Source organism: Girardinichthys multiradiatus, chromosome 11, assembly GCF_021462225.1.
Source record: "Girardinichthys multiradiatus isolate DD_20200921_A chromosome 11, DD_fGirMul_XY1, whole genome shotgun sequence".
NCBI lineage: Eukaryota > Metazoa > Chordata > Actinopteri > Cyprinodontiformes > Goodeidae > Girardinichthys > Girardinichthys multiradiatus.
Genome location: NC_061804.1, coordinates 36604869 through 36632455, shown reverse-complemented (window position 1 = coordinate 36632455; position 27587 = coordinate 36604869). Strand labels below are relative to the sequence as shown.

General features: G+C 37.7%; 2 protein-coding genes across 4 annotated transcripts in view; one reads left to right on the top strand and one right to left on the bottom strand.

Moving 5' to 3' along the window:
• Window positions 1–27587, bottom strand: part of wasf3a (WASP family member 3a) — a 44003-nt gene that overhangs the window by 13388 nt on the left and 3028 nt on the right. The window lies entirely within an intron of this gene.
• On the top strand, window positions 199–13704 carry LOC124876029 (cilia- and flagella-associated protein 100-like). 3 transcript variants are annotated; one of them, XM_047378501.1, is made up of 14 exons: window positions 199–279; window positions 6143–6188; window positions 6273–6374; window positions 6458–6516; window positions 7512–7675; window positions 7773–7853; window positions 7971–8140; window positions 9226–9295; window positions 10267–10309; window positions 10408–10553; window positions 10742–10871; window positions 12116–12318; window positions 13098–13191; window positions 13482–13704. In XM_047378501.1, the coding sequence occupies exons 3-14, from the start codon at window positions 6293–6295 to the stop codon at window positions 13623–13625; spliced, it is 1386 nt and encodes a 461-aa protein (XP_047234457.1). In that variant the 5' UTR covers window positions 199–279; window positions 6143–6188; window positions 6273–6292; the 3' UTR covers window positions 13626–13704. The 3 variants fall into 3 exon arrangements, with proteins under 3 accessions (XP_047234457.1, XP_047234458.1, XP_047234456.1); XM_047378502.1 differs by lacking the exon at window positions 199–279 and adding an exon at window positions 6021–6060 and having other exon boundaries at window positions 6461–6516; XM_047378500.1 differs by lacking the exon at window positions 199–279 and adding an exon at window positions 6021–6060.

The following is a 27587-nucleotide window of genomic DNA, read 5'->3' as shown; positions in this document are numbered from 1 at the left end:
AAACGTTTCTTCCAGAGTTTCTTCCTGAGTTTCTTCCAGAGCTTTTTTAACAAAACATTGAGGCATTTTAAGTAAAACACAGGAAAATCTGAAGCAAACAAAGCAAGCAAAGCAAAGAAGGTTTCTGGTTTCATCTTTTGGAGACTAGTTCTCGATAGGATGCAATAGGTCATTAAAAGAGGAGAATTTTTCACATATATTGTTAAGTGAAATCTACAAAGATACTTTTTTGTATCTGATGAGGAACCACAGCAACCATGGAATCGTTGAAAGAGAAAGGTTAGAAAAGACCAAAATTTAACTTTTTGGCTCAATGTAAAATGCTGTGTTTCAGAAAACTAATACTGCACCTCTCCATGAACATAGCATGGCTTCTATGAAACGTGATTTTGGCTTCATTATGGTGTGGAGATGCTTTCTTCAGCAGTGAAAGTGAAGGAAGCTACATACAGGGGAATATTGGAGGAAAACATGTTTAAGCAGAACATTGAAAAAGGGAAGAAAGTTCACTAGGGGAGAAAACGTCCAAAGTAACGTTAAGTTACAATAAAGGTGATTCAAACAAGTTTCAAAGACATTCTCCAATCTGGAACAAAAATTTTGAAGTTTCAACTCATTTGAAATGAATATGTTTAAAATACTTTTTAGAAAGCCAAGCAAACGGGTTTTTGTATCAATTTTGTTTTGGCACTACTGCCCTTTATTTCACAATATAAGACAGGAAATTGGCAAAGAAAGGATAGGGGAGGACATGCAGTAAAGGTCCCAGGGTCAGGAATTGAACCCCAGACCGTTGTGTTGAGGACTTGTGATGTCTGTATATGCTGTGCACACGCTACCGCTACACCACCCCCCACATCAATTGTTTGTATGTATGGACGTTAACATTAATCACACCTAGAAATAATTTTAATCAAAATAGTCTGATAACAGGAATGTTATCATTTCCAGATTATATATCTCTCCATGATGATTTCATTTAGCTGCCAGGAAGTTGATGCTGAATGCATAATGTTGTTTAGGATTACAGGAGGAATCCAGCACTCCTCAGACAACAGTCGGAAAGAATTTCATTGCTTTCTTAAGGAATCTGGTGATGATTATGCATCCTCTTCACAAGACTATAAAACATCAGCATAGAGTCTTCAGTCAGAGGCCTCTTTAGATTTGGTTTAACACAGATTGCTACAGGAGATCTTTCCTGCCCACAGCCATCACCATCTACAGTAGATTGTCCATCAAAAAAAATATTCACACTCTCTAATACTTTGTTTGACTTACTTTAGCTCTGATTACTGTATATGCATTTGTGTGTCATCATTTCAATACACTTATGCAATATCACATTTACTTCCGATGTTTTAGACATGACGGGAGAGTCAAGAAGCTGTGCAAAATATTTTTAAGCACGTCCTGAAGATTTTTAACAGGCTTATGTTCTGGACTTTTTGGTGGCCAGTCCATGTGTGAAAACGATGTCTTATGTATCTTGAACCACTCTCATACTAGTTCTGGCATCGTCATCTTGGAATAATGTGGTGCCATCAGCAAAGAATAAATTCACTGATGAAATTCAGTACATTTAGGTAGTCAGCTGATCTCATTCTTTGGCCATAACTTGCTGAAACAAGACCAGCCCCAGGTCACAGGACTACCCACATACTACAGGTTTGTACAGTGGACACTAGACACGATGGGTGCCTCTCTTCTCACTCTGATATGAGAACATCACTCTGGAATGGGAATCATCAGACCAAATTAACTTCTCCCATTGCTACAGTTTACAATTGACCAAAGCTGTGTGTTCAGCTGTTTGTTTGTTTTTTTAAAATTTTATTTCACAAAATGTTTAAGTGATTGCCGATCACAATCATTTCTTCGCAGAAAGAAATATTCAATTCAATTCAATTCAAAAATACTTTATTAATCCCAAAGGGAAATTAAATGTTGTTATAGCTCATATTATGTAGGTTTCTTCATAGAGCCGTTGTAGATGCTGATGGCTGTGGGCAGGAAGGATCTCCTGTAGCGCTCCGTCTTACAGCAGATCTGAAGAAGCCTCTGACTGAAGACACTCTGTTGCTGTAGGACAGTCTCATGAAGAGGATGCTCAGAGTTCTCCATAATGTTCTTCATTTTATGAAGAATCCGTCTTTCCACAATGATCTCCAGAGGTTCCAGAGGAGTCCCCAGAACAGAGCCAGCCTTTTTTATCAGCTTGTTCAGCTTTTTTAAGTCCCTGGTTCTGATGCTGCTTCCCCAGGAGATGATGGTAGAAGAGATCACACTTTCCACAACAGACTTATAGAAGATATGCAGCATCTTGCTGCAAACACCAAAGGACCTAAGCTTCCTCAAGAAGTACAGTCTGCTCTGTCCATTCTTGTAGATGGCTTCACAGTTGCATCTCCACTCTAGTCTGTTGTTCAGGTGAACACCGAGGTATTTATACTCCTCCACCACCTCCACCTCTTCTCCCATGATAGAAATAGTGCTTGACTTATCCCTGTTTCTCTTAAAATCTACAATCATCTCCTTTGTTTTAGTCACGTTCAAAATGAGATGATTGTTTCCACACCATGCCACAAAGCGGTCCACCACCATCCTGTACTCATCTTCTTGTCCATCTCTGATCCACCCCACGACTGCAGAATCATCCAAGTATTTCTGCAGATGACAGGAGTCTGTCTTGTACTGGAAGTCTGAGGTGTACAGAGTGAAAAGGAATGGTGAGAGTACAGTCCCCTGTGGTGCTCCTGTGCTGCTGACTACCTGATTAGACTAACAACCCTTCAGTCTCACAAACTGTGGTCTGTTTGTCAGGTAGTCTTTAATCCAGGAGATTGTTGAGGCCTCCACCTGAGGCTTTGTCCAGATGACAGTGGGTTTGTTGAAGCAGGTGTATGATGGCATCTTCAACTCCAACTCCACAGCGATAAGCAAACTGAAGGGGGTCCTGATGGTTTACTGTTTACTTACTCAGGTGGGCCAACAGGAGTCTCTCTAGGACCTTCATGATGTGAGATGTCAGGGCAACAGGTCTATAGTCATTGAGGACTGATGGGTGAGTTTTCTTTGGTACCGGAACAAGACAGGAGGTCTTCCACAACACCGGAACCTTCTTCTGGGCCAGGCTAAGGTTGAAGAGGTGCTGCAGAATCCCACAGAGCTGCTCTGCACAGGCCTTCAGGACTCTAGGCCTGACATGATCTGGATCTGCAGCCTTATTCCTATTCAGTCTCTCCAGTTGTCTCTTCACCTGACTTCTTGAGACACACAGGTGGAAGGGGGAAGCAAAGGAAGCATCAGCATCTTCTGATATGGTTGATGGCAAACATGTAGAAGGGTCTAGGGCTGAGGTGGAAGATAAAAAATGTGAGGTGTTACTGGACAGCTGTGGGTCCTGTGGGTCAAAGGAGGGTGGGATGTCTGTTTGGCTGTGAGCAGGAGAGGAGGATGCTGAGCTTCTTTCTGAACTGAACCTATTGAAGAATAAGTTCAGTTCATTGGCTCTGTCCAGACATCCATCGGTCTGATCATCCTTCTGCTTGAAGCCTGTGATCTTCTTCATCCCTGTCCACACATCTCTGATATTGTTTTGCTGGAGCTTGCTCTCCAGCTTCTTCTTGTACACCTCCTTGCTGTCTCTTATCTTGACTTTAAGTTGCTTCTGTATAATCCTCAATAATTCTCTGTCTCCCTCTCTGAAGGCTCTTTTTTTCTTGTTAAGCAGGTCCTTCAGGTCACTGGTGATCCAAGGTTTGTTATTGGGGAAGCATCTCACGGTTCTGGTGGGGATGATGGTATCCACACAGAAGTTTATATAGTCGGTTACACACTCAGTCATGGCATTGATGTCCTCTCCATGTGGCTGGCACAGTGCGTCCCAGTCTGTAGCCTCAAAGCAACCTTGCAGAGCTTCTTCAGCTTCCTGTGACCATTTTCTCACAGTCCTCTTTATTACAGTTTGCCTCTGAACAAGGGGCTTATATTTCGAGCAGAGAAAAACAAGATTGTGATCTGATTTGCCTAGAGGTGGTTGTGCTGTACAGATGTATGAGTCCTTGACATTTGCATAAAACAAATCCAATGTTTTGTTTTCTCTGGTAGAGCAGCTGACAAACTGTTGAAACGTTGGAAGTGTAGCAGAGAGTGAAGCATGGTTAAAATCACCAGAAATTGCCACAAAAGCATTGGGGTTTTGTGTCTGTAGCTTAGCAACAACTGAGCTGATGGCATCACATGCAGTGTCGGCAACAGCGGAAGGTGGAACGTAAACTGTTGCCAAAATAACACTGGTGAACTCTCTGGGTAAATAATATGGACGAAAACTTACTGCCAACAGTTCAATATCTGGACTGCAGAGATGACACTTCACAGTAACATGTCCTGGATTACACCATCTGTTGTTCACAAATACTGCCAGTCCACCTCCTTTACATTTGCCGCTCCTCTTTAAGTCTCTGTCTGCTCGTATGGTTAAAAAGCCCGGCAGAGAGACACTGGAGTCGGGGATATGATCCTGCAGCCATGTCTCAGTAAAACACATGATACTGCATGCCCGGTACTCTGGCTGGGTCCTTTGTAGGGCTTGGAGTTCATCCAACTTGTTTCCCAACGATCTCACATTGCCCATCATAATCGACGGAAGAGATGGTTTGAACTTCCTCCTTCTCTCTCTTCTCTTAGCTCCTGCTCTGCATCCACGGCGTCTCCTTTTCAACTCATCAGGGATTTGGGGTTGTAGTTGAAGTATTATTTGAGCTTTTGAGATATTAATCAGCTGCTCCCGGTTGTAAGAAACAACCCCGTTGCCATGGCAATGCATCATAACAAATGTCCAAAAATAGAAAGTATCAAGAAAAATCCTCCAAGCTGCACAGCATCTGACACCGGAGTGGACAGTAGTCCAAAAAAAATCAACTGTATCCACCACAAGAGGAATAGTTCCCAAAAAAGAATAAATCAGAATCAAAAGTAACAGAGCTACTCCAACCTGCTGCCACCTTGAGCGGCACAATTCTAGAATATATATATATATATATGGTCCCCATCCTTCCGATATTTAAAAATGCATTGGACAGTTTGTTAAAAAGCAATCTTCTTAAATGCTTCCTATTTATTTGATGGCATCCATTAATTTGACCCTTCTGAAATAGATAAACATGACCACAGGATGTGTCTGTCTTCCTACATTGTTGTTGAGAAAATGAGAAGCTACTCATTGCATTAATTAAGGTTAAATAACTTCTCGCCAGCTGAAACGTAATCACCCATGCAGCAATTATCCAATGGAAGGCTCTTATCTGTTTGCTTTGTTAAATTCTGGTGGTGACAAAAAGGGCTGTTCATTGCTTATTGTTTTGATGGCACCTTTTGAGGTCATTGTTCTTTGAAGAAACTTGGAAATTCCAAGATACCACAAGATTTAATGTACATTTTAAATGTCGGTGTACTTGTACATGTACACAAACTTTGATGACATCCTTTTCTTAATCTATAAGGTCCAATTTGTTGACGGACACACTGTTGCCAGCAATAGCAACTTTTACTATTCTGTAAACATCTTCTACAAGGTTTAGGAGTGTGTCCATAGTTTGATGAGAACATTAGAGCAGCCTCTGCTCTAATTCATCCTAAAGGTGTTGAAGAAGGTTGAGGTCAGGACCCTGTGCAGGTCAGTCAAGTTTATCCACACCAAACCTTACACACCTGCAGCCGTGGAAGTGATTGGAACACCAGAATCTATTGATTTGGTGGTGTGACCCAATACTTTTGGCAATACAGTGCATCTGTCAAATGTTAGCTAAAAAATAAGTTTAATTATAATAATAAATGCCCTAGCTAAGAATGTAAATAAAATTTGAAATTTCTATTTTTTATTTATTTACCAAAACAGATGTTTTCATTTTATGTAATGTGGGGTTCTTAATCTTACTGACAAGGGAAACATGCATACAGACACATTTGAAAATACACTTCGGTTATCATAGTAACACGTAGTAACCACCCAAACACACGTTTTTCAGTTGCTATAAAGTCAGAGATATAAAGAGGAAGGTAGTACTTCTTCATTAATTTGAAAGTGTTATAAGGTGGCAAATGATTGTTTATTTTAGTAAATAGGTATTTTCATTAACAGGCGGCCCTCAACTAGACTGCTTTAGCTCTTTGCGACAATTTTGAAGGTAAATACTAGACTTTTTGTATATATAGATTTTATAGAGGGAAGTTTAGTCAAAGTTTTTGACTAAATATAATTTCTATAACAGCATTCCACCTGAAAGGTCCAATGATGGAAGAGAAACTGGGAGAGAAGAAGAAAAACCAAACACAAAGCAGTCCTGATTTAGCATTCTGGACTACACCACCAGGTGAGTGGAGACACAGTAAATCTGGCAAGTAAACTGTTTCTCAAACAAGTGGCTCTAATTTGCCTCTCTCCTGTTCTTGGAAGCAGCATTGAGATGCCAAAATGACATTTTCAATTACGACAAAAGGATAGCAGAGCTAAAGGTAACTTAAACATGCATAATTGAAACAATACAAAAACCTGGACTAATGAGTCCAGAAAATTAACCCAATATTGTGCAAAAATATTGCCAGAACATTTAGTTATCTGTAAAACAATTAATGAGTTTGCATTTGACAGCTTGTATGGAATGTGCTAAATATAAATTCAACATGAACTAGCTGTGACTGTCCAAAGGGTTAAAAGTAAAAATAAAGTCTTAGCATTTAACTTATTAAGTCTTGCTTTGTCTATGAAATTTTATATTGGAAATAGAACTGCAGTTACAAAACTACTTCAATGAAAAATCTGGCAGACATATCTATATCTTCATTCATGCTAAAAGGAATGTAAGCTTCAATTCAGCTGAAAGTAAATACCTTCTATAACCTCAGATTAACTCACAGTATATGACCAATTAAACTGTTTTATTATTGTACATAAACTGCACTCAAATGAAACTGCATGTACAAATCTAGCTGGACACGTGGGGTCATTAAAATCACATTTAAGGAGCAGCAACGTGAAAAAATTACGTTCTGCACAACCCTATTAGGCTTTGGATGTATTTTAGTTCCGCCTGATGTAAAATTCCCACGGTCTGTGACACATAAAAGAGAAAAAATGTGCCATATGTGTTTTGATACAGGTAGTAGTGTTGAATCCTATGGAAAATTAAAGAATGACAAGAATATCCTTATTTATACAGCATATACCCCAAACCTTTATAATTTTAGGTAGTTCTGATTAATTATAATATTGGACTTTGAATGTTTTGATAGTCTGTCACACATAATGTTTTCTTTAAATGCATTTTTCACAGCCTTATTATAAAAGCTCGCAAAAACCTTAAGAAACGGAAAATAACTCCTAACTTTTCTCAACAATAAGCGTGAATCAAGTGTTTTGGTTATCAAATCTAAATCAGTTCTGTGCATCTTTTCTTTTTTGTCAATATGCATATTCAATCCTGCCTTTACTGTCATTCACATGTCCTCAGACTGACGTGGCAATGTTTACGAAAAAGATTAAGGAGCTTGAGAAAGTCATCAGGCCACTGGAAACAGAAGTGAATTGTAATCAACGTTTCTGTGACAGAGAAATTTACAACATACAGCAGTTCATGACAAGAATTGAAAGAAAACCTCTGGATGCAAAGATCCTGTAAGTAGTAGTTAATTTGTTTTTTATAATATCTGATGACCAATGAATGATAATCTTTTAAGATTTGCAGTGATCGTTCTTATTTTTTCATCAACAGATTTGAAAAAGCTATCAAGTTAAAGCAGGAGAGCAGTGCTACATTGGAGAAGATGTTGAGGGAAAGAATGACATTGAAAAGGTTGCAATAAGTAACAAGCGGGCACTTTTTCAGTTTTTATTATCCAGTCCTTTTGCTTTTGCTGTGCTGATCCATTCTTTCCTGTATGATTCTAAACCTGGTCTTTCCTCTTTGAAGTGAATTTGAAAAGGTCGAGTATATCCTGAATAGACACAAGTGTTATGGAGACATATTGTTCAAGCTTTCACCTCCAGAGTGGCAGGAAGCCAAAGAAGCTGAAATTCTGAAAGCTAAAAATGCCCAGAAGGAAAGCAACCCTGAGCCTGAAGAAACTGCAAACAGCAAATGTAAATGTTTAATTTTTCTCCTCTTGTAAATTACTATTAAGGTTAGAGCTTCTTTATTGCTGACCTAAGTAGTCTGTGATGTTAACCCTTAAGAGTTCCGTTAAACTGTTAAGAATTGCTTTTTGTCCTTAACAACTGACAAAAAAAAATGTAAAACATGCCACAAATATATGATATATTGATTGTTGTTTTTTTTCTTTAAACAAGCCAGTCTTTTAAACCTCTTCAGTCTGAAGAATTCAGGTCAAATAATATTCACATTTTTGGGATTATAATCCTTTAAAGGTCAGTATGTTTACAAAGCTAACAACAAAACATCAACTTCCTTAACTCTGCAGATATATATATATATATATATATATATATATATATATATATATATATATATATATATATATATATATATTATATATATAACCCAAAAAATATATAAATAAAATAGTTATTCAATTTGTTTGGGTATTAATACTTTAAAGGCCAGTGGGCTTTTATAGGACCACTGGTTTTTTTTTAAAGGAAATTAGCAAAACATAATTTTCCTTGAACATATTATTCACACCCACCAACTTGTTTACACCCTTGCAGAAAACTGTAAAAAGAGAGTGAATATCGCCATCTAGTGGGCAACAATAAAATTGGAATTTGACTTCATTACTTTACATTAAGATAAACGCGGGATATAAAAAGGACTTTTTAAGCAATTTCAAAGAAAAATGTTTTATCATTGGGTTTTTGTGTAGCTTAGCCTTTTTAAGCTAATTTCACAAACTGAGACAATATATATATATATATATATATATTTTTTTTTTTTTTTAAATAAATGTCATCTGGCAAATTTGAGCTTCATACATTTAACACTCACAAGTGAGGTGAAAATAAGATAAGTAGCTCTTAAGGGTTAAATCTGAAAGTACATCTTTTGATGTGCAGAAATTAAGGACCCCTAAAATAGCATCTAACCAACGCAGAGAACAACCCTCTTTAGACATCAGATGTTCTTCAAAGCTGATGGAGTAGAGAATCTCGTATTTCCCTCACTGTAAAAGGAAATGCTTTTATTAGTGATATAATCGATGCTAACACAGGTGTGGAAGCAGCTCAGAAGTCCAGTCCAGGTGGAACGCTGCCTTTGGAGTCCAAGCTGTCCATGTTAAGGTAAGGAAACATGAACACAATCGAACTGTTTAAAATTTTTAATAACTGAACCAAAAGCTGTAAATTAATAAATATACAATTCCGATTGCCGTTATCTTGAAACTAATATAAATATTTTCATACAAGTTCAGACAGATTATAAGTGCCTACAAGCATTTTTGCTACCTGTGCATGCAGTTCTCACAAAGAGACTGACTGTCAAGTTTTCATATTTAGTACATGCTGTCCATTATTATATACAGTTACAAATTATATTACAGTTTTTGAAATTTTGAAATTCAAACAAATAAACCAAAATTTCTATCATCAGAGGTAGTTAATAGTTAGCATCAATCAGTAATTGTGAACAGTCACTGAATGTATTGATTGCCTTCTAGTAAGTATTATTATTATGGTTAGGGAGTTCTTGAACATTTTTAAAATACTGTTTTATAAGTGTAGTGGAAGGGTTGTAGTGCATTTATGTTAGTTATAAGATGCAAAACAAACTGCCTGTAGCTTGCATGGACAGGTCATTTACCACTAGGAGGCTTACTGAAGCAGAAGGAGGCCTGAGTAAAAATGTTTTCAGAGTATCGTTTATTAACACAAAGATTTAATACAGGCGAGTCTTTGTGTTTTTGATGACCAGAACAATATTCTTGAACAGTGTACTTTATCTTGTCATGAGGCAAATGTGCTAAAGACTTCTTTCATCCAGCTGACTGGCTGTGTGTAGCAACAGTTCAGGGATGAGCAGTGGTGCGTTACTCTCTGCTACCTAGAGAAAATTCAGTTCACTCTGGCTCTTTCTTTGACACCTCAGTAAAAGAACATTTCGGCAATTTTGATTAGCAATATATAATTAGCAATATTCAAACACAAAACATTTCTGTAATTTCCTTCGGTGTATAATATTATACAATCTACCCTTTTATTGTAATTTTTACTTGTTGTTTTCTTTATTAGTTTAAACTCTTATGCATTTTTAGGTTCACAGAGTCAGTTGTGCTTAGCGGCAGCGAAGGAAATGAGGTTAGACTTAGCCTAAATCAAAGCCCACCTCAGTAACACGTTTCCTCCTTTTCCATGGTTAGTGTCACAGTTTGGTGTTCCTTTGCTTCAATTTGCAGAAGATTATGGAGATCTATTTCTCTGATCCCTCTGAGGTTGTGGTTCTACCATCAGAGTTGACAGACCAGATCCTGTCTCTGATTGAGAACGCCACTGAGATGGATGAAATGCTGGAGCGGACTTTGGAGATCACCACAAATAAAATGTGAGAATATGTATGCTTCGTTTAAAAGGTAGTTTAAGACAGATTGATCTTAAATATAAAACCAGACACTTTAAAGACGTTGCACAAGATCCATATTAAATTATCAGTGACAAATTAAGCCGAACACCAGGCATATTGTAGACATAAAAGACACATGACACTGAAATGCAACTTCTGTTTGTGTGAAGGAAAGAGGATGAGAAGAAACTAACAATGCAAGAAAACAACATGAAGAGCAGAACTGAAATGGAAAAGAAAAGAGCTGTTGTGCTCAAAAAGCAGGTTCAGCTCCATAAATCATTAAAATCACAAGACCAGGTAAAGAATCTGCATAAGGGACATGGAGCGTAGCGGAAAAGTGTTTTTCCCGTCTGGTTTTGCTTAACACATTAAACGTTTTCAGATATTAAACTAATTGTCAGACAAAAAGTACCAGAGAAAATGCAAAGAGTACCTTTCAAATGAATTGATTTATTAAGGTAAAAAAAACAACTATTGAAACCAACCTGGTTCTTTGTTAAAAAGTAAACCAAGCCTGGTGAAAGCATGAGTTTAGTGTGAATAAATTCTATGGTCTTTTGTCAATATCGCAAGCTACATTTAGGCTTGATTACTGCCGCACATGTAGAATCAAGAAATCACTTTAATAGAACCTGTTTGACAACACAAAGTAGACTAAAATATCCCAAAACGCAACACATCGTGCCCTGGTCCAAAGAAGTCTAGAAGAGAGATGAGAAACAAAGTCAATGACCTCTATCAGTCTGGAAAAGGTTGCAAAAGTCATTTCTAAAGCTTTTTAGACTTCAGTGAACCAGAATGAGAAAACCAAGAACAGTGGTGAACTTTCCCAGGCGATCAGTAAAGAACCCAGCTATGGCACAGCAGGCCTCACTAAACTCAGCTAAGATTAACTGTTGATTATTAAACTATAAGAAAGTGACTGGGCAAAATGCATCTTGATGATTCCCAAAACTTTTGGAAAAATATTTTGGAACTTTTTGGAAGGTGTCTGTCCTGTCCTGACCTTGATGAAACCATGAACTACCAGAAAATCTTCAAGGAGAATCTTCAAGAAAGTCAACTTCTGAAGAATATTTTTTAAAGTCTGCAGTAATTTCTGAATAAATTGGACCTTATCAGGCCTTTGATTCCCAAAAACTCTCCAGTGTGGCAGAATTAGAACAGCTCTGGAAATAGGAGTGGGTCAAATTTCCTCCACAGTCAGTTCCCAGAAACCCCTGATGGCAGCTGCCAAGGTTTCTACAACCAGTTATTAGGTTTAGGGGACTATTACATTTTCACATAGGGCCATCTTGTGTTGGATAGCTTGTTGCTCTGAATAAATGTCATCAAATAAAGATTTTGTTTTTATATTTACTTAGGTTATCTTAGTCTAATGACAGAAGAATGACAAAAAAAAAAAAAAAAAAACAGAAAATCTCTAACGGGAAACACTTTGCTACAGCTTTATACACTATTTGCCAAACTGTTTTAGATCCAAACTTTTCCATAAACAAGTATAAGTATAACCATAATATTCTTATGTTTTCTTATTACAGGATATCATGTTAGAAGCTCTGGGTAGGAAGGTTACAGAAGTTCACTCCTGCTTCTCGGAGAGCCGGCTTATCAACCTAGCAACTTTGGAAAAGCTCTGTAGTGTTGAGTACCGTATGACTCTGTTGCTCCAGCAAATCGAGTACATCCCTGCAGACATGTTTCAGACACTGTGGCAAATCAGGGATGGTGAGAAGAAGTCCAGGTTTGTTTCCATGACTGCAGGCCAAAATAGTTTTTTCTCATTTTATAACAACAAGCTCGAGCGTATTTGATTGGGATTTTTTATGATAGAGCGACACAAATTAGGGCATAATTAATAATGATAAAGAAGTAGAAGAAAATGATTCATGATTTTAAACATTTCTTACCGATAAATCTCAAGGCGGCAGATGCAGAGAGCTATTTTGGTGCTAAACGTTTGTAAACCTAATTTTGCTCAGGCTCCCATTTCTGAAACTAGACCCAAAGGCAGGTCTACTCCAAAAGCCTCTCCCAAGCAAACGGTGTTACTCTGCACTCGGTTTGGAAAACTTTGAATGAGGCCTCATGCATTTACTTAAAGGAAAACCCTATTTGATGTGCATGTGTTTCTTTAAGACACTGTAAGACACCGGAGTGAATACCTCATTCTCAAAAACCAAAAAGAACTGTATCACTTTACAATCTTCATTATGGCTTACTGATATAGAAACACCATTGCAACACTTCCTCCAGTCAGTTCTTATAAAAAATGTCTTTTCAGGTCAGGGACTGGAGATTTCTGGTAACTTTTGGGAATCCCTTGATTTTGTGTCCCCTCCAAGTACCTTGGACACAGAAATTGCTCTTTTAAACAGTCCTCACCATGCATGGCAATGAATTACTAACCACTTAAACTCCCATTTTGGATATTCTTTTTTTAAGGTTAAATAGACCTTAGGGAATAAAGTTATGTATCTGGAATTATTTTGGTTAGCCTTTTTGGATTTATTGTCATTCCAGACTACAAGAGGAAAGACTCCGGCAGGAAAGGCAGAAGCAGAAAGAAAAGTTGGACAAGTGCCTGAAACGGGCTCTAGGAGAGAGCAAGAAAATTGTGAGTCACTCTAAGACAGCAAAAACAACCTTTGAAACTGCCTTGTCAATTTGTATCAATTTGTATCAATTTGTATAATATATAATGCCAGAACGTGTTTTGTGTTGTCTAATGTACATTAAACAACATTAATCAAAATACACCTTGGGCAACAGGATGGCATTTAAGAAACATTTACAGCTAATTTTGCTGTAATCAGACAAGCTTGTTTTTTTGTAAACCATTCTCACACCTCTGATGGAGTGTTTTTAATTTGCATTGACTGTAAAAAATATGACATCTTTTTTTAGACTGGAAGAAAGCTCATGCCAAGATGTATTCCTGTTCAAAAGAAGGTTCAAGTGAACGTTGAGTCCTCTGCACCTGTGGAGGAAGATCCTCATGCGGAGGTCTTTATAGAGGGCTGCGACTCAACATTAAATACTTACATATGATGTTTTTTTGTTTTTTTTCTCGTGCTGAATGCAGGTACTACAAACACTCCCAGAATAAAAAGGAAGTAATCTGTTCACACCAAATATTTGTCTTCCATGTTTAAAGCCTGGCCACTGTTATATCTGCCAATAATTAATAGTGAATTTGAGTATTTTAAAATGAGTTTAAAAGATTGAAAATTCTCAACATTTAAGTCGAGAATATTGTGTAATTTTGAGTCAAAATGTTTAGGAACCCTGACTAAGTATGCCAAGAAGCCAAGAAGCTTCTTTCCATTTGCTACACATCACAAACTTCCAGCCCCTTCCTGACATTTACTGGGGGAGATAATAATCTAAGGTGCGTTTTTGCAGTTTTACTGTGTTGTGTTCTGTTGATTTTTCTCATTTATTGCATTTTGATCATGAAATTTGATTTTGTTGTTGTGAGTGTTTTTGTTTCAGAGAACTTTCACCCAGATGAACTTGCAAGATACCAGTTTAAATTAAACACTTAATTTTTATGCATTTATTACTTATTAAGCGTTTGCTAATGTGTTGTAAATCAATGATTCATAATGTCTGAAATACAGTAATTGTGTAATGCAGTTTCTTGAGGTTTTTTTTTTTTTAACATAATATCCCTAAGAAAGAGCTATTTCTGTCTGAATGTAGGTCTAGAAATGTGATTTTTGGTTGCATGTTAAAGTCACGATTTAACATTGAGCTGCCTTATTTGGATTCTTCTTGGGGACTTCTACGAGTTTAAAAAGAATTTAGAAAATCTCTTTTTGATATTCTAAGCTTGATATTGTATAAGAAAGGTTGACTTGTGCTCTGGAATGAGTTTATCAGTTCCCTCTTCATACATGGAAATGTCAGAAAAGGCATAAAAGTGAACCTTTCAACTTCATGCATACATATGCTGACTACTGTTTATTTTAGATTGGTCAAAAAAATATCACTTCTGGGGAGGAAATTTCACAAGGTTTTATGGTTATTTACAGTTTTGTTTCTCTGCTGTATTTTAAAACCTGTTTTCTGTGTCTGAGAGTTTTACTAGCATTAAACCTGGAAACAAAATTTTACTTGTAGGAGTCTTCTATAAATTAGAAAATATCATAATCTGAAAGCCAGCCCAGGAGTATTAACCCCTGTGCTACAGTGCTTACAATCCTCATTACCACCATCATTGACCCTGCTGGTGTCACATAATGTAGCCAACAACCAGTTTACCCACTTACTGCACATTGGCATTAACACGTACACCTCCATCCTCCATTACACACAGAATGTCCCTCCTCTGATATTTGTCCTCCTATTATGGCTTTCTAGTGCTATTCTATAATGACCACAGCCAATACCTTTCCCAGTTATTATCTGTAAACAGTGAGAATTACACTCAAAGCTGTGGCAGGAGTATCATTTAACACTGTGGTCAGTTTTTCATGTTTACGCTTGTGTTAATCCACATCCACTATATCAAAATGTTTAATGTATCTATCAAAGTCATGAAGAAGCTGCCATTACATTAAACATGACCATTATTTTGTTCAGGGCTTTTGGTCCATGTGGTTATATTACCATGGCTTTCAAGTCTACTGTACATTTCTCATTATTTTTCATAATTGCTCATTAACATGTTCAAAAACATTTACAATGCCTTGTAAGAGTATTTGTTGCACATTTTGTCACATTACAAACCCAAAATTCTGTGAATTTGTTCTGGATTTTATGTGATAGACATAAACAAGATAATGCACAACTGAAGTGGAAGGAAAAGAATATTTGGTTTTTACAAGTAATAAGAGCATTGTTCAATTCAGCCTCAGAAAATAGAAAGCGTGATACAACTGCAAACCTAACATGATATGGCCACCCACCTAATCTGAGAGGCCATGTGAAGAAAGCATTAATTAAAGAAACAGCCAGGATGCCCCTGGTTACTCGGGAGGAGCTGCAGAGGTCCATAGCTCAGTTGGGAGTATCTGTTGGCAGGACAACTACATACAAAAAAATAGTCTTTTACAATATCTCACAAAAGTTATCACATCCTGACATTTTTGTAAATATTTTATAATGGCTTTTCATGGGACAACACTGAAGGCATGGTACTTTGATATAATGTAAAGTAGTCAATGTACAGCTTGTATAATAGTGTAAATTTGCTGTCCCCTCAAAATAACTCAAGGAACAGCCATTAATGTCTCCAATCGCCGGCAACAAAAGTGAGTACACCCCTGAGTGAAAATGTTCAAATTGTACCCAAAGTGTCATTACTTTGCATAGCCACCATTTTTTTCCCAGCATTGCCTTAACTCTCTTGGACATGGAGTTCACTAGAGCCTCACAGGTTGGCATCACGGAGCTGGTGGATGTTATGGACCCTGCACTCCTCCACCTTCTGTTTGAGGATGCCCCACAGATGCTCAATAGGGTTTAGGTCTGGAGACATGCTTGGCCAGTCCAGCACCTTTACCCTCAGCTTCTTTAGCAAGGCAGTGGTCATCTTGGAGGTGTGTTTGGGGTCGTTATCATGTTGGAATACTGCCCTGTGGCCTAGTTTACAAATGAAGGGGATCACGACCTGCTTCAGTGTGTCACAGTACATGTTGGCATTCATGGTTCCCTCAATGAACTGTAGCTCCCCACAGCCAGCAGCGCTCATGCAGCCCCAAACCATGACACTCCCACCCCCATGCTTGACTGCAGGCAAAACACACTAGTGTTTGTACTCCTCACCTGGTTGCCACCACAGACGCTTGACACCAATCTGAACAAAATGAGTTTATCTTGGTCCCATCAGACCACAGGACATGGTTCCAGTTATTCATTCCCTTAGTCTGCTTGTCTGCAGCAAACTGTTTGAAGGCTTTCTTTTGCATGATCTTTACAAGAGACTTCCTTTTAGGACGACAGCCATACAGACCAATTTGATGCAGTGTGTGGTATATGATCTGAGCACTGACAGGCTGACCACACACCCATTTAACCTCTGCAGCAATGATGGCAGCACTCATACATCTATTTTCAAAAGACATCATCTGGATATTACACTGAGCATGTGTACTAAACATCTTTGGTCAACCATGGCAAAGCCTGTTCTTATTGGAACCTGTCCCGTAAAACCTCTGTATCTACCTCTGTTTCTTTGCTGCCATGCAGCAGCTCAGTTTCAGGGTGTTGGCAATGTTTTTATAGCCTGGGCCATCTTTATGCAGGGCAACAATTTGTTTTTTCAGATCCTCAGAGAGTTCTTTGCCACAATGTGCCATGATGAATCTTTAGTGACCTAAATGAGAGAGTGTGAGAGCGATAATACCAAATTTAACACACCGAAATTGTGCTCTGTTGTCTCATGTCTGCTGAGATGCAAACTCCTTGCCTGGCCAGAGAGAACCAAGCTATTAGAGTTTACTACTCAGTAGGGGTTAAGGACCACCATAGTATTTTTCTGCCATAATTAAGATGGGTTTTTGGTTTTAGAAATTAGTTCACTGTGTATTGCTGTGAAAACGTATATTGTAATACTTATCACTTTGTAATAATTTAATGTGGATCTTCTTCTCTGCTTTTACAAATCACTTAAATTCACCATAGCTTGTCATTATAAAGCTATCAAGACGTTTTCCAACTGTTCTCTTCTTATGCTGTTTACAATGGCTTTTTACAAAACACAAAACCTTAAATTTTCCCATAGCAGAGCTCAGCACATCACACGGCACCGGAGAACAAAATCAGCCGCAGCTTAAGGCTGCATCAAAAGCCTCACAGTTCCTGAGCAGCCGTCTTTATAGGGGGTGACTCTTAGAATGCCTCAGCTTGTTTGTCTCATGGTTTAAGTGGTGCACATAGCCATGGAAAGATCATTAAATCACTGTTTTACCACTTGGCTTAATCCCTGCAACAAAAGAGGAAGATACAAAAAAAGGGGAAAATGGCGAGAAAAAAAGTGGTGGGCGAGATTAAGTGAGAACTTGATTGATCTAAACTGACATCTCTTCTTCCTAGCGTTACTATGGGGAGTTAAGAATCCCGATACCACATCTCCTGAGGAGTGCTGCCGATCGGCCTTTCCCTGTTACTCCCACAGTGGCCAGCCTCTCTCGTACTGTCCGCTGCTGAAGCCATCTGCCGGATTACCCAGCAGGATGTGTTTTTATGGAGAGCATCCCATTCATATCCTGCCTGCAAAGGTTTACATTAAGGTTGAACTCGGGTGCACTTACAATGGCAGATGAAACGGGCTCTGTCCTTCTTACAGCACCCCTCCCCATCTTCTCACTGTTTGAGAGACTGATAGCGCGGAGTTGAAAGGAGCTGCTTCACCGTGGCATGAAAGAGGATCTCATGCAATGCCACTGTCTGCTGCTGATTCTTTTTCAGCCACTGACAATGACGTGATGCCCAGCATGAAAAAAACACTGGTGCGTGCCAAGTTTAATTGTTTCTTCTAATAGGCATCAACAGGCCAACTTTGCCGTGTTACCATACAGGTGAACTCATTCCTGGGAAAATGTTTTTTCTTTCTTAGCCTCGTAGGCGCGATGGCGTCCCCCTTTTTTCCTCGGCCTAAAGGGATTAGTCGTGCCAGTGCTACCCCGGCTGTCACGGTACTGTCTACTTCCCATCTCTCTTCTGGGCCTCTAATGTGATTAGCCCATTCCCTGTGGTCCGAATGGTTCTGGATAGTGGGTAGAGGCACAGGGAGGTGGATGGAGGGGGGGTTCCTTGGCATGTTCTTCGCCATGCCTCACTCACCATTATTGCTACCTTTGTTGGACAGGAAGGAGTGAGGTCTAAGGTTTGTTTGAGCATAAAGAAGGGAGCAAGTGTATGAGGAAGGAATTTATAGACTTGGGCACAGTCCTAATAATATAGAGCAGGTATTGAAACAATTTTCTTTAATGTGGGCCTTTCAGCCCCTACAAAGCTGAGCTTTACTTTGTCAGCTGTGTTTGATCACAATCTGTTGAAACCTCTCAGCTGATGATACAAACCTCATCCATTTGATTTGAAGAGTGGCTTTGGTTTGAATCAGCCCTGAATAATTGCTGCTTGTTTAAGTGAAGGCCATAATGATTACCTACCCCCATCACGTTGTCAAATGTCAGTGTTGAGGGGCTTCGCCTGTTTAACAAATGTCACGCTTATTTTGGACTCATCTGTTGCAGGTCTTTAGAGCATATGCTCTTTGCCAGAGCAAAGGGCCTTTTAACTGTATGGCTAAAGACAGAACATAACTCTGTACAGTGGTTAGCAATACTAGAAATATTTTTTTTATTTTCAGTAAAATATAAAAGTTTTTACTTAATGATAAAAGAGAAATTAGATCTTTTAAGGCAGGATATACAGTCATCAGTAGTAGTCATCACTGTTTAATACCAGGTCAACAAATCATAACTCACTACATATTAACCAGTTGTTTTTGCAAGGATAGTATGATGTTAGTAGAGTTGGTAATTGCCCGATTTTATGCTTGACTTGCCCTGATTGATGGTCAGGCTGTCAGTGACTAAAAATCTTATCTTATTTCTGATCAGTGAACACAACTAACCTTAGCCCTAACAGGTCGCACGAACTGCAGAGCTGTGTAATAGTGACTGCTTTCTCTCACTCACACAGTAGGTCATCGCCTCTGCTCCTAATGTAAAAAGATAATGATTAAATATGACAAAAAAACCTCTTTAAAAGGCAACTCACATTGGTGGGGTCAGACTAGAAATATGCCCCCATTTTTCAAACAAGGCAAAAACTAAGCCTTGTTAATTGCATGATGCACTGCCCAAAGGGTGCTCTGCTTAGGGCTTGCTTTCAGTTACCATAAATGAATAAATTATTTTACAGTTTAACGTCTGAAAACTGTCGCTTCCCATACATTTAGTTGAACAAAGCTGTTATTCATTTTGAATGGATCTTGTAGAAAAAAATATCTGGTATGGAACACGTCTAAACAAAAAAAGTAGGTAAGGTTCAATCTGGCTCTTAAAAGAGTAAATTGGGTTTATTTCTACAAGTAGCATTGTCCCATAAGTTAAAGGATTTTCCTGAATTCGTAGATGCACAATGATGCAGAGAGAGATTATAACTTTGGGCTGTTTTGAGAAACAAATGTACCATATAAACATACGACTCAAATTGTTTCGGCCTGTCAAAGCTTTACAAAATTGGAGATCAAGAATTCTCCCTAATGTCTCTGATTGGTGCATCTGTAATATATTAAAACCTTTTACTCTATCAATCTACAGTGAATGAAACAATGACACTGCAGTCTTAATGTAACGGTGTCTTCCCCCATGCTGTTTTAAGTAGGGCTTCACGTGAGCTCACAGCCATAGTCAGACGACGGCACGGAGAATTAAGGGTCTTAATTGGGAGCTTTTACAATGCTGCATGTGCTCATCAGTTGCAAGACAACAGGGAAGGGTTATGGTGGAGTTTTAAACAGCTGTTCTCCCTGAAATGAACTTCAAATTTAACACAAAACGCATGTCGCTGGTACTTTTTCCAAGGAAATACACTGAGAGATGGTATAATGACAAACTAAGAAGTATATACACTTTATACATTTAAATATATAAAGTGTAAATGTTGAAATAAAAAAAATGTAGTCAAGGAGAACACAATTCAACATTGTGCCTGAAAGACAATACAATCCTTTGGGGGGTATAACGCCTATCTTGAGCAGACTTGGTAAGTTTCCAATCTTGATATCAAACGCAGCACCATGTAATGGAAGGTGGCACTTATTGTATTAGTAGGGGCTAATGAGTGTCTAAAAGCCTGTGTGACTGTGTGCGCTGAGGAATCTCATCGTGTGTGCTGGGTGGTAGGAAGAGAGGGCAATGTCTGCAAAGTGGAGGAGGCCATGACGTTCAGAGTTAGAAAAGAAAAAAACAGACCCCTATCCCTATCAGTGAAGGTTCAGGAGGCACACGAGGCTCTTCTGCACAGCCGAAATCTAATCTAATGCAGACCTAAAGAGGAGAAAATTAGGGGAAACCTTTATCAGACTCTCTTTATATCAGCATGGCAGGTTTTACTGTATTCAAACAATCAACTAGCTGTAACTTGAAATTACACTGCTGTTGGATTAGTTGACGGTTTAAGAATTTGAAAAATATATTTTTTCAGTAGGGTAAATGTAGACATTTTGGGACATGATGTATTTTGGGACGTGTTAAGTAAACAACCATTTAACCATCCCTTGCTGTGCCTTATAGTTTTATATACAGAGATACAATGCATTTTTGCTTATCCTGTCCCATTTACCCGATGCCTGAATTCCTGAATTCACCATACTATGCTATACAGCTCTGATTTATTGTCATTAACATAGAAGACTTTGGCACGCAAAGATAACAAAAATGAATGTTACTATGCTTCTCTAATTAATCTTAGCTTTTCAAAAAAAAAAAAAAACAGCAGTGTCATTATTCACTTTACATGAAAGAAGAAATAATACCAGATAACACTTAAATAGATATCATACTCCTAACTGTATTGCTGACATTTACTGAGTTCAGAAAAAGTGAGACATAAGGCGAGGTAGGATGTATAAATCCTAATGTTTGGAAGAAAAAAAACAAAGACACAGGAGGTAGAGTTGTTGACACAGTACACAGTGCAGTAATCAACCTAACCACAAGGTGGCTATCTTACAAAACAATTGAGAATCCACACTCCTTATTTCAATAAGTAGTACTTTCATTAGATAGCTTTTTAAACCTGACTCAATTTTATTCAATTCAGTTAAGCTCAATGTAATCATATAGCATCAATTCAGTTGTTACAATCGTTACAAGACAAGCAGGCAGCATTCATATTTGTTTATATAGAATTCATTTTGGTCTAAATTCAGTTGGTATCAATACAAATTCACTTATGTGGAGTCTATTTTGATCATAATCATACTCAAATACTGTCAAATCAGTGGATCATATAATGTCAATTTGTAAAATGTTATCTATCTAGGGAAGCCCAGCAAATTGCAGAAATTACTAGCCCTCATCTTAAGCAAGCACACTGTAGTATAATGTACTATACTGTACTATAGTACTGTAATATAGCAAATACAGAGATTTTACTTTTATACTTATCAATTATTAAGATGTCCTCTAGGGTTAGTAACTGACTTGACTTGTCTTACATCTTAAAATCAACATAATTTATAAACATGGACAAAATTTCTGTTGAATTCAGAAAAGAGGAGGAAGTCACAATTAAAATATTATGTAAATTACATACAGTTCCAGATAAGGATAAATAGTTTGAATCCTAAATCTATTCTTTGTTTACGGCTGCAGGCAACATATCGTATCATAATTTTGGGAATCCTAAATTATTTCAATCCTACTTGAAAACTGTTGATTGGCACATGGCTTGTACCACAAGAGAGAAGCCTGATAACTGAAAGATGTGCCTCCTGTTCCATTTTTAGAAACTCTAGGAACCATCAGAGTTGCTCTGCTGGAAACATCTGGAACAACTGGCTTTCAAAAATATGACAGGGCTTGATTATTAGGGGTTTATATGTAAGTACATTTTTAGAAACTTGTTTAATATGGAATTTAAATAATATGTACCAATTCAATGACATCCAGATATTTTAAAAGCTGGAAGTTAAATAGCAGTAGTGTAAATGTCACAACAGTTGTGCATATGCGGTATACATGGAATGTGAGAGCTGCAGCACATATTCTCCAACCAAAACAAAATGTCCAACAAATCTGTGACAACCTGGCAATGCTGATGTTCTAACTGTTCACTCAACAGCATCAGAAACGTAGGAGGGCTGGATCGTTATTGGCCTAAGGCAGCATATCTTTCTACACCGTTGAAACACAAGGCAGCACAAAACAGCAAGAATGTGTGAGGGGGTAACCGAATCCCTTCATGCAACAGTGCTTCAGCGCTGATCTGATCACAAAACATGAACAAGTTGCACATATCAGCTGTCTTAAAATTACATGACTAAGTTTGTAAAATAGTTGATTGTTCAAGGAATACTGGTTGAAATAAGAATTTTTACTGGATATGGATACTAAATACTGGATGTATTTGCTGCTTGTAGCAGCTATGTTTATTTTTATTACTAATTTACATACACAAGTGCATTGCATGCATAACTTTTTATGCAGTCACTCTTTACTTTAACCAAACTGTATTGCTAACAATAACTTTTGAGCTATATTGTAAAATTTACCAGCTTCAGTCACATTTTTGCATTAAACCAACAAGTTTTATTTAAAACGAAAAACTATTATGAATCCGCCTTGGCTCAACAGACAGAGTTAGCTTTCATAACAGAGTTTGTCAATGCTGGAATTCGTTTCATTGTTCAGACTTTAGAAATAGTCTAATTTGTCACCAGAAATGTGTGATTTCAGACATGCAGGGAAACTGGGAAACCTTTGGCCCAGGGAAAAAAAATAATATCTTCAAACCAAGAGGCTGTCAACTGAAGGCTCATGGCCCACTGGAGATATAATGACATCAAGGATTTGAAATGAAAGTGAGCTCCTAAAGCAGGCCGATCCTGGCTTCACACTTGGTCCACAGGTCAGCCTCAGTGCGCTCATCTGAACATAACTCAGGTTGACACGAGTTGACCTCAGTTAGTAACCTTCTCTGCTACTCTTTGTTTTCACATTATCCCCTGAGAGTTGTCTTTAATACTATACTAACATTCTGTATAAAATGTTATAATCTTCTAAGCTCTCATTTCTCAACATTTGCTTTTCTATTATTTGTCAGACCTCTTCGTCCTTTTAGAAACGGTCCTTTGGAAGGCTGTTGACTGAGTTGTTTCTCTTGGTGTGACCTTCAAAGAAAAAGCCTCTTTAGTAGCATGAATGAACAGACTATTGTTGTTGCCTAACTTTTCCCTATATGAAACATTCTTAAAACTATTACATTTATAAAACTTAAATGTAAAGTTTAAGTGCAACTATCCACAAGTTGTGTTAAATAAACTTTGCAGATTTCATTTTTAGATTAGGCGTTCTCAAAGATTTCTCAATCAAATATTGGTGAAAAACTTGCAGGTTTAAAGCTGCTCAGCAGACAGAATATTATCAGCATTTTATTCTTTAGATTGAGACTTGTAATAGCCTATGTTTAAAAAGAGCTAAAACGATAGAACCAGTCCACTGGTGTCTAATTTTAAAGTGAAACTTACTTTTCTATCAACATTTGAGAAAAACAAACCAATTGATTGTGTTTCCAAATTGGCTTAGCTCTTTAGTTTGTTCTTTAATAGGTTTAGAATGGGTTTGTATGGTATTTAAATTAAAGCAAACTGAAACATTTGCTTTTCATCTGGTCAGGAAATTTACTGTAATTAAAAAAAGTATATATATTACTCGTCTTGGGTGTTAAATAGAGCATCCAGCCTCCCTGTGGTTTGGTAATTCTTTCTATGGAGTTGGGCACAAAGTGCAAATGTTTGAAAACCAATTGAAATTCTTTTAGGAAGAATCCTAACAAAACAAGCATCCATCATTTGGAGGTAGCAGGTGGATGATTGTGCATGGCTGACTGATCGGAAATAAAAAGATGCCTAAAAGAGCTTTCAAGAAAGGCACGGGCACGTTTTTCATTTCCTAATTAGCGTTTGGATTCTGCTTCCTCGTGCAGCATCCCACATTGTCGCAGGAAACCAACAAAACCTCTGCATCTTTTCAGCAGGGAAAGGCTCCCTTTTTTCTCAGGGGCCAACACGTGCAGTGTTTATTTGCTGACAGTGAATGGGGAGTGAGATGTGAAGCTATGAATACTGTGAGGTCATCCCACCATGATGCTGTAAATAAAAACAGGGCCAGATCATAATGAGTGAGGCCGCAGCCAAGCTCCCCGTTCAACCCTTTGATCAAAGAAACTGAATAGCGGACATAGATGCACATAATGACATACGTCTGCGTACCAAACAAGAATATAATTGTTGCAGGTCTTGCTTTAATTGTCTGTAATGTCAGCTGCCATCTTTTTGTTAAAGGATTGGATAAAATAAGCTCAGCAGGGCTTACTCTGATATTTAAAATGCTCACATTAACCAGAGACACGGCTGTTTTGAAGCATTTATCTTAAGAATATTTATTCTCCCTCTCAAGTAAGATCAATATGAGCCATTAAATGTATAAAAAGTTGGAATTAGGATTTTTTCCACAGAATTTACAATTGTATTCAAAAAGACTCTGTGCATTTTTGTTTTGTTTTTCTTTTTTCTCTTTCAAAACACTTTACTGTCAATTTAAATATAACACATAGATTTTAAGTTTAATGTTTTTTTACAGACATTATGTCAAAAATGTCTAACATTTTGGTTTTTGACCAAATTAGTCTTGACTATTTCCAGCTCAGCGGGAAGCCTGAGAAAAACCATGAAGCTCTAAAATTATTACATACATATCGATCATGTCCCAGCTGAACCCTGCAGAGAGCTTAGATGGTCATGGAGACAACAGGATTTAACCAGGAGGCCGCACAGCTTAGTTTGTTCAAAGCTGATGTTGAAGAAGTTGGTACAAATTGTAAGAAGACATTTCTTTCAGCCTCTGTTTGTTCACCCAAGCTTACAGAAGAAGAACCACACTGCCAGAGTTTAAACTTAATATTTGTTATTACTCACAATAAAAAGCATTATTCGTGTTTGTTTGAAAATTATAATTACATAAATAATGTGTTGTAAGAAACCTACAAGTGCCTTTAATATTTAATTGATCCTAAGTGCAACATTAACAGTTATGCAGAAAGTATGCCTTGTGTAAATCATTTCCAATTAACTGCAGTTGCACTATTTGCCCATATGATGTCACTATATATACAATTATCTCAGAAGCTTTTGTGCATATTAGTGTGGGTGATGATTGGTCCTGATGAAACGTTTACTTTGTTCCATTTCAAAAGAAGAAGCTAAAATATTTGATCAGACAGTTGTGTTTTTGTGACAGTATTTGGCAGGAAAAGGCAGCTAAATAAACACATTGGATCTACAACGGCTCTTTGAAGAAACCTACATAATATGAGCTATAACAACATTTAATTTCCCTTTGGGATTAATAAAGTATTTTTGAATTGAATTGAATTGAAAAGTAATTGCCCCCTAAATCTGACAGTGGTTATGCTACCCTTGGTGGCAACAACTGATATCAACTGTTTGTGACAACTGGCAAGAAGCCTTTTCCACTCCTGTGGAGGAACTTTGGCCCACCTTTCTTTGCAGAATTGTTTTAATTCAGCAACATTATATGGTTTCTTAGCATACCACAGCATCTCAATCACGTTTAAGATATTCTAGGTTCTTTTGTGACCTCTTTGATGAGTCGTCAATTGCCTTTTATAGTAATGTCACTAGCTGGCCACTCTTGGGGAGGCTCACCATGTTTCATCTGCTCTCGATTTGTAGATATTAGCTCTGACCGGTGCGCTGGAGTCCGACAAAAAATTGCTTTATAAACCATTTCAAGCCTCACAGATGTTATGACTTTATTTCTTGTCTCTAATGTATTTCTTAAGACAGAAGCATGAGTGCTGTTATTTTGCAACCTTTTAGCCTGCTTCATGTTGTAAGACAGGTTCTATGCAATATCCTGATTCTACAGGTCCAGCAGTGTTCAGGCCTGGGTTAAGAAGTCAAACTGATCCTAAAAGATGCTATTCATCAAAGTTTATTTATGATTTAAGGAGGGGCAACTGTATCTTCACATATTAAATGAAATCAACATTTGAAAGCTGTTTTTGCTTCTACTCTGGTTATCTTTGTCTGATGTTAAAATTAGTTTGATTATCTGAAATATTTAAGTATGACCAAAAAAAAACAGAAGAAATGCGTAATTGGACAAATACATTTTGACCTCACTGTAGTACCCGTCTTGTTAGTATAGACATACATGAAGTGAACTGGTTAAGAAACGGGAAATGGTGAAGCCTGTGCAGTGTTGTTTTAAAAAGGACACACATCTGCAGACATTAAAATATGCTACTCACATGGAATGATTCTAACTTGCATGTTGCAAGTTAAAAAACCTGAAAGAAAATTCCACAAATACCTCACTCCATCTGCTTTTTCTTACAGAGGAAATTATTAAAACTGAAAAATGAAGCAACTTTTTCTGCTCAAGCAGACACCGTCACCTTTAAATACCTATAGCTGTTTTTAATCCAAATAAAATCAAGGCTAATGCTTCATTACTGGGTATTTTTACATAATGATCCTCATGATGCGGCTGTTAATTTTTTTATTAACGCAATTACAGAGCTCTCAGTGGACTGGGTCACAGGGGTCTAATTACCCTTGCGTCATGCCGGTAAATAGTTGGAGGTGTCTCCGAGCAGGTGGCCCTGGAGGTAAGAGGGGAACATGGGGCATACCGAGGCGGGCAATTACTGGGTGAATTTCACTTTAATAAATGTTGAGCTACATTTGGAAATTCAGATAACAGAGCTTTTTGACTAATGGGTGCTGCACCGAGGCCACTTGAGCAAGAAAATGATCTGAAAGAGGGTTTAATTAACACAGGCTACATGATCCGGGGAGCGCGTGACAGAATGCTAAAGTAAGCGGGAGAGAGCACAGCGCTGGGAGAGTATGAAAATTAGGAGGGTGAGAAACAGAGGGAAGAGGGAGGGGGCAGGTTGACGAGCCAACTTCTTTTTCAGAGGCTGAAAGTCTAACATTTGTTCTTTGTTTTGCACAATGCTGGTCTAAAAATATGCAATATTACAATACGATGCATATTAAATACAAAATAAAATATTTGTTTTCTCAAAATATCTCAACTGTAGGATTTAAAAACAAAATATACACAAAAATAGACCCCCCACTCAGCAAAGGATGGTCAGATGATATAGAGAAAAAGAAGTGACATCTTAATAAACCTATACCATATATATAAATAACGGTGGTGCAATTTTACATTTACATTCAAGAAAGTTATGACATTTCACCCTGATTGTTACTGGATGTGCCACAACAATTTTAAT

What these genes read in the sequence shown, in the direction of transcription:
- LOC124876029 (XM_047378501.1), top strand. Translation starts at nt 6,293, where the DNA reads ATGATGGAAGAGAAACTGGGAGAGAAGAAGAAAAACCAAACACAAAGC. An exon ending in AGAAACTGCAAACAGCAAAT is followed by an intron (nt 8,141 to 9,225) that starts GTAAATGTTTAA and finishes ATGCTAACACAG; the next exon opens with GTGTGGAAGCAGCTCAGAAG. An exon ending in TCCAAGCTGTCCATGTTAAG is followed by an intron (nt 9,296 to 10,266) that starts GTAAGGAAACAT and finishes ATGCATTTTTAG; the next exon opens with GTTCACAGAGTCAGTTGTGC.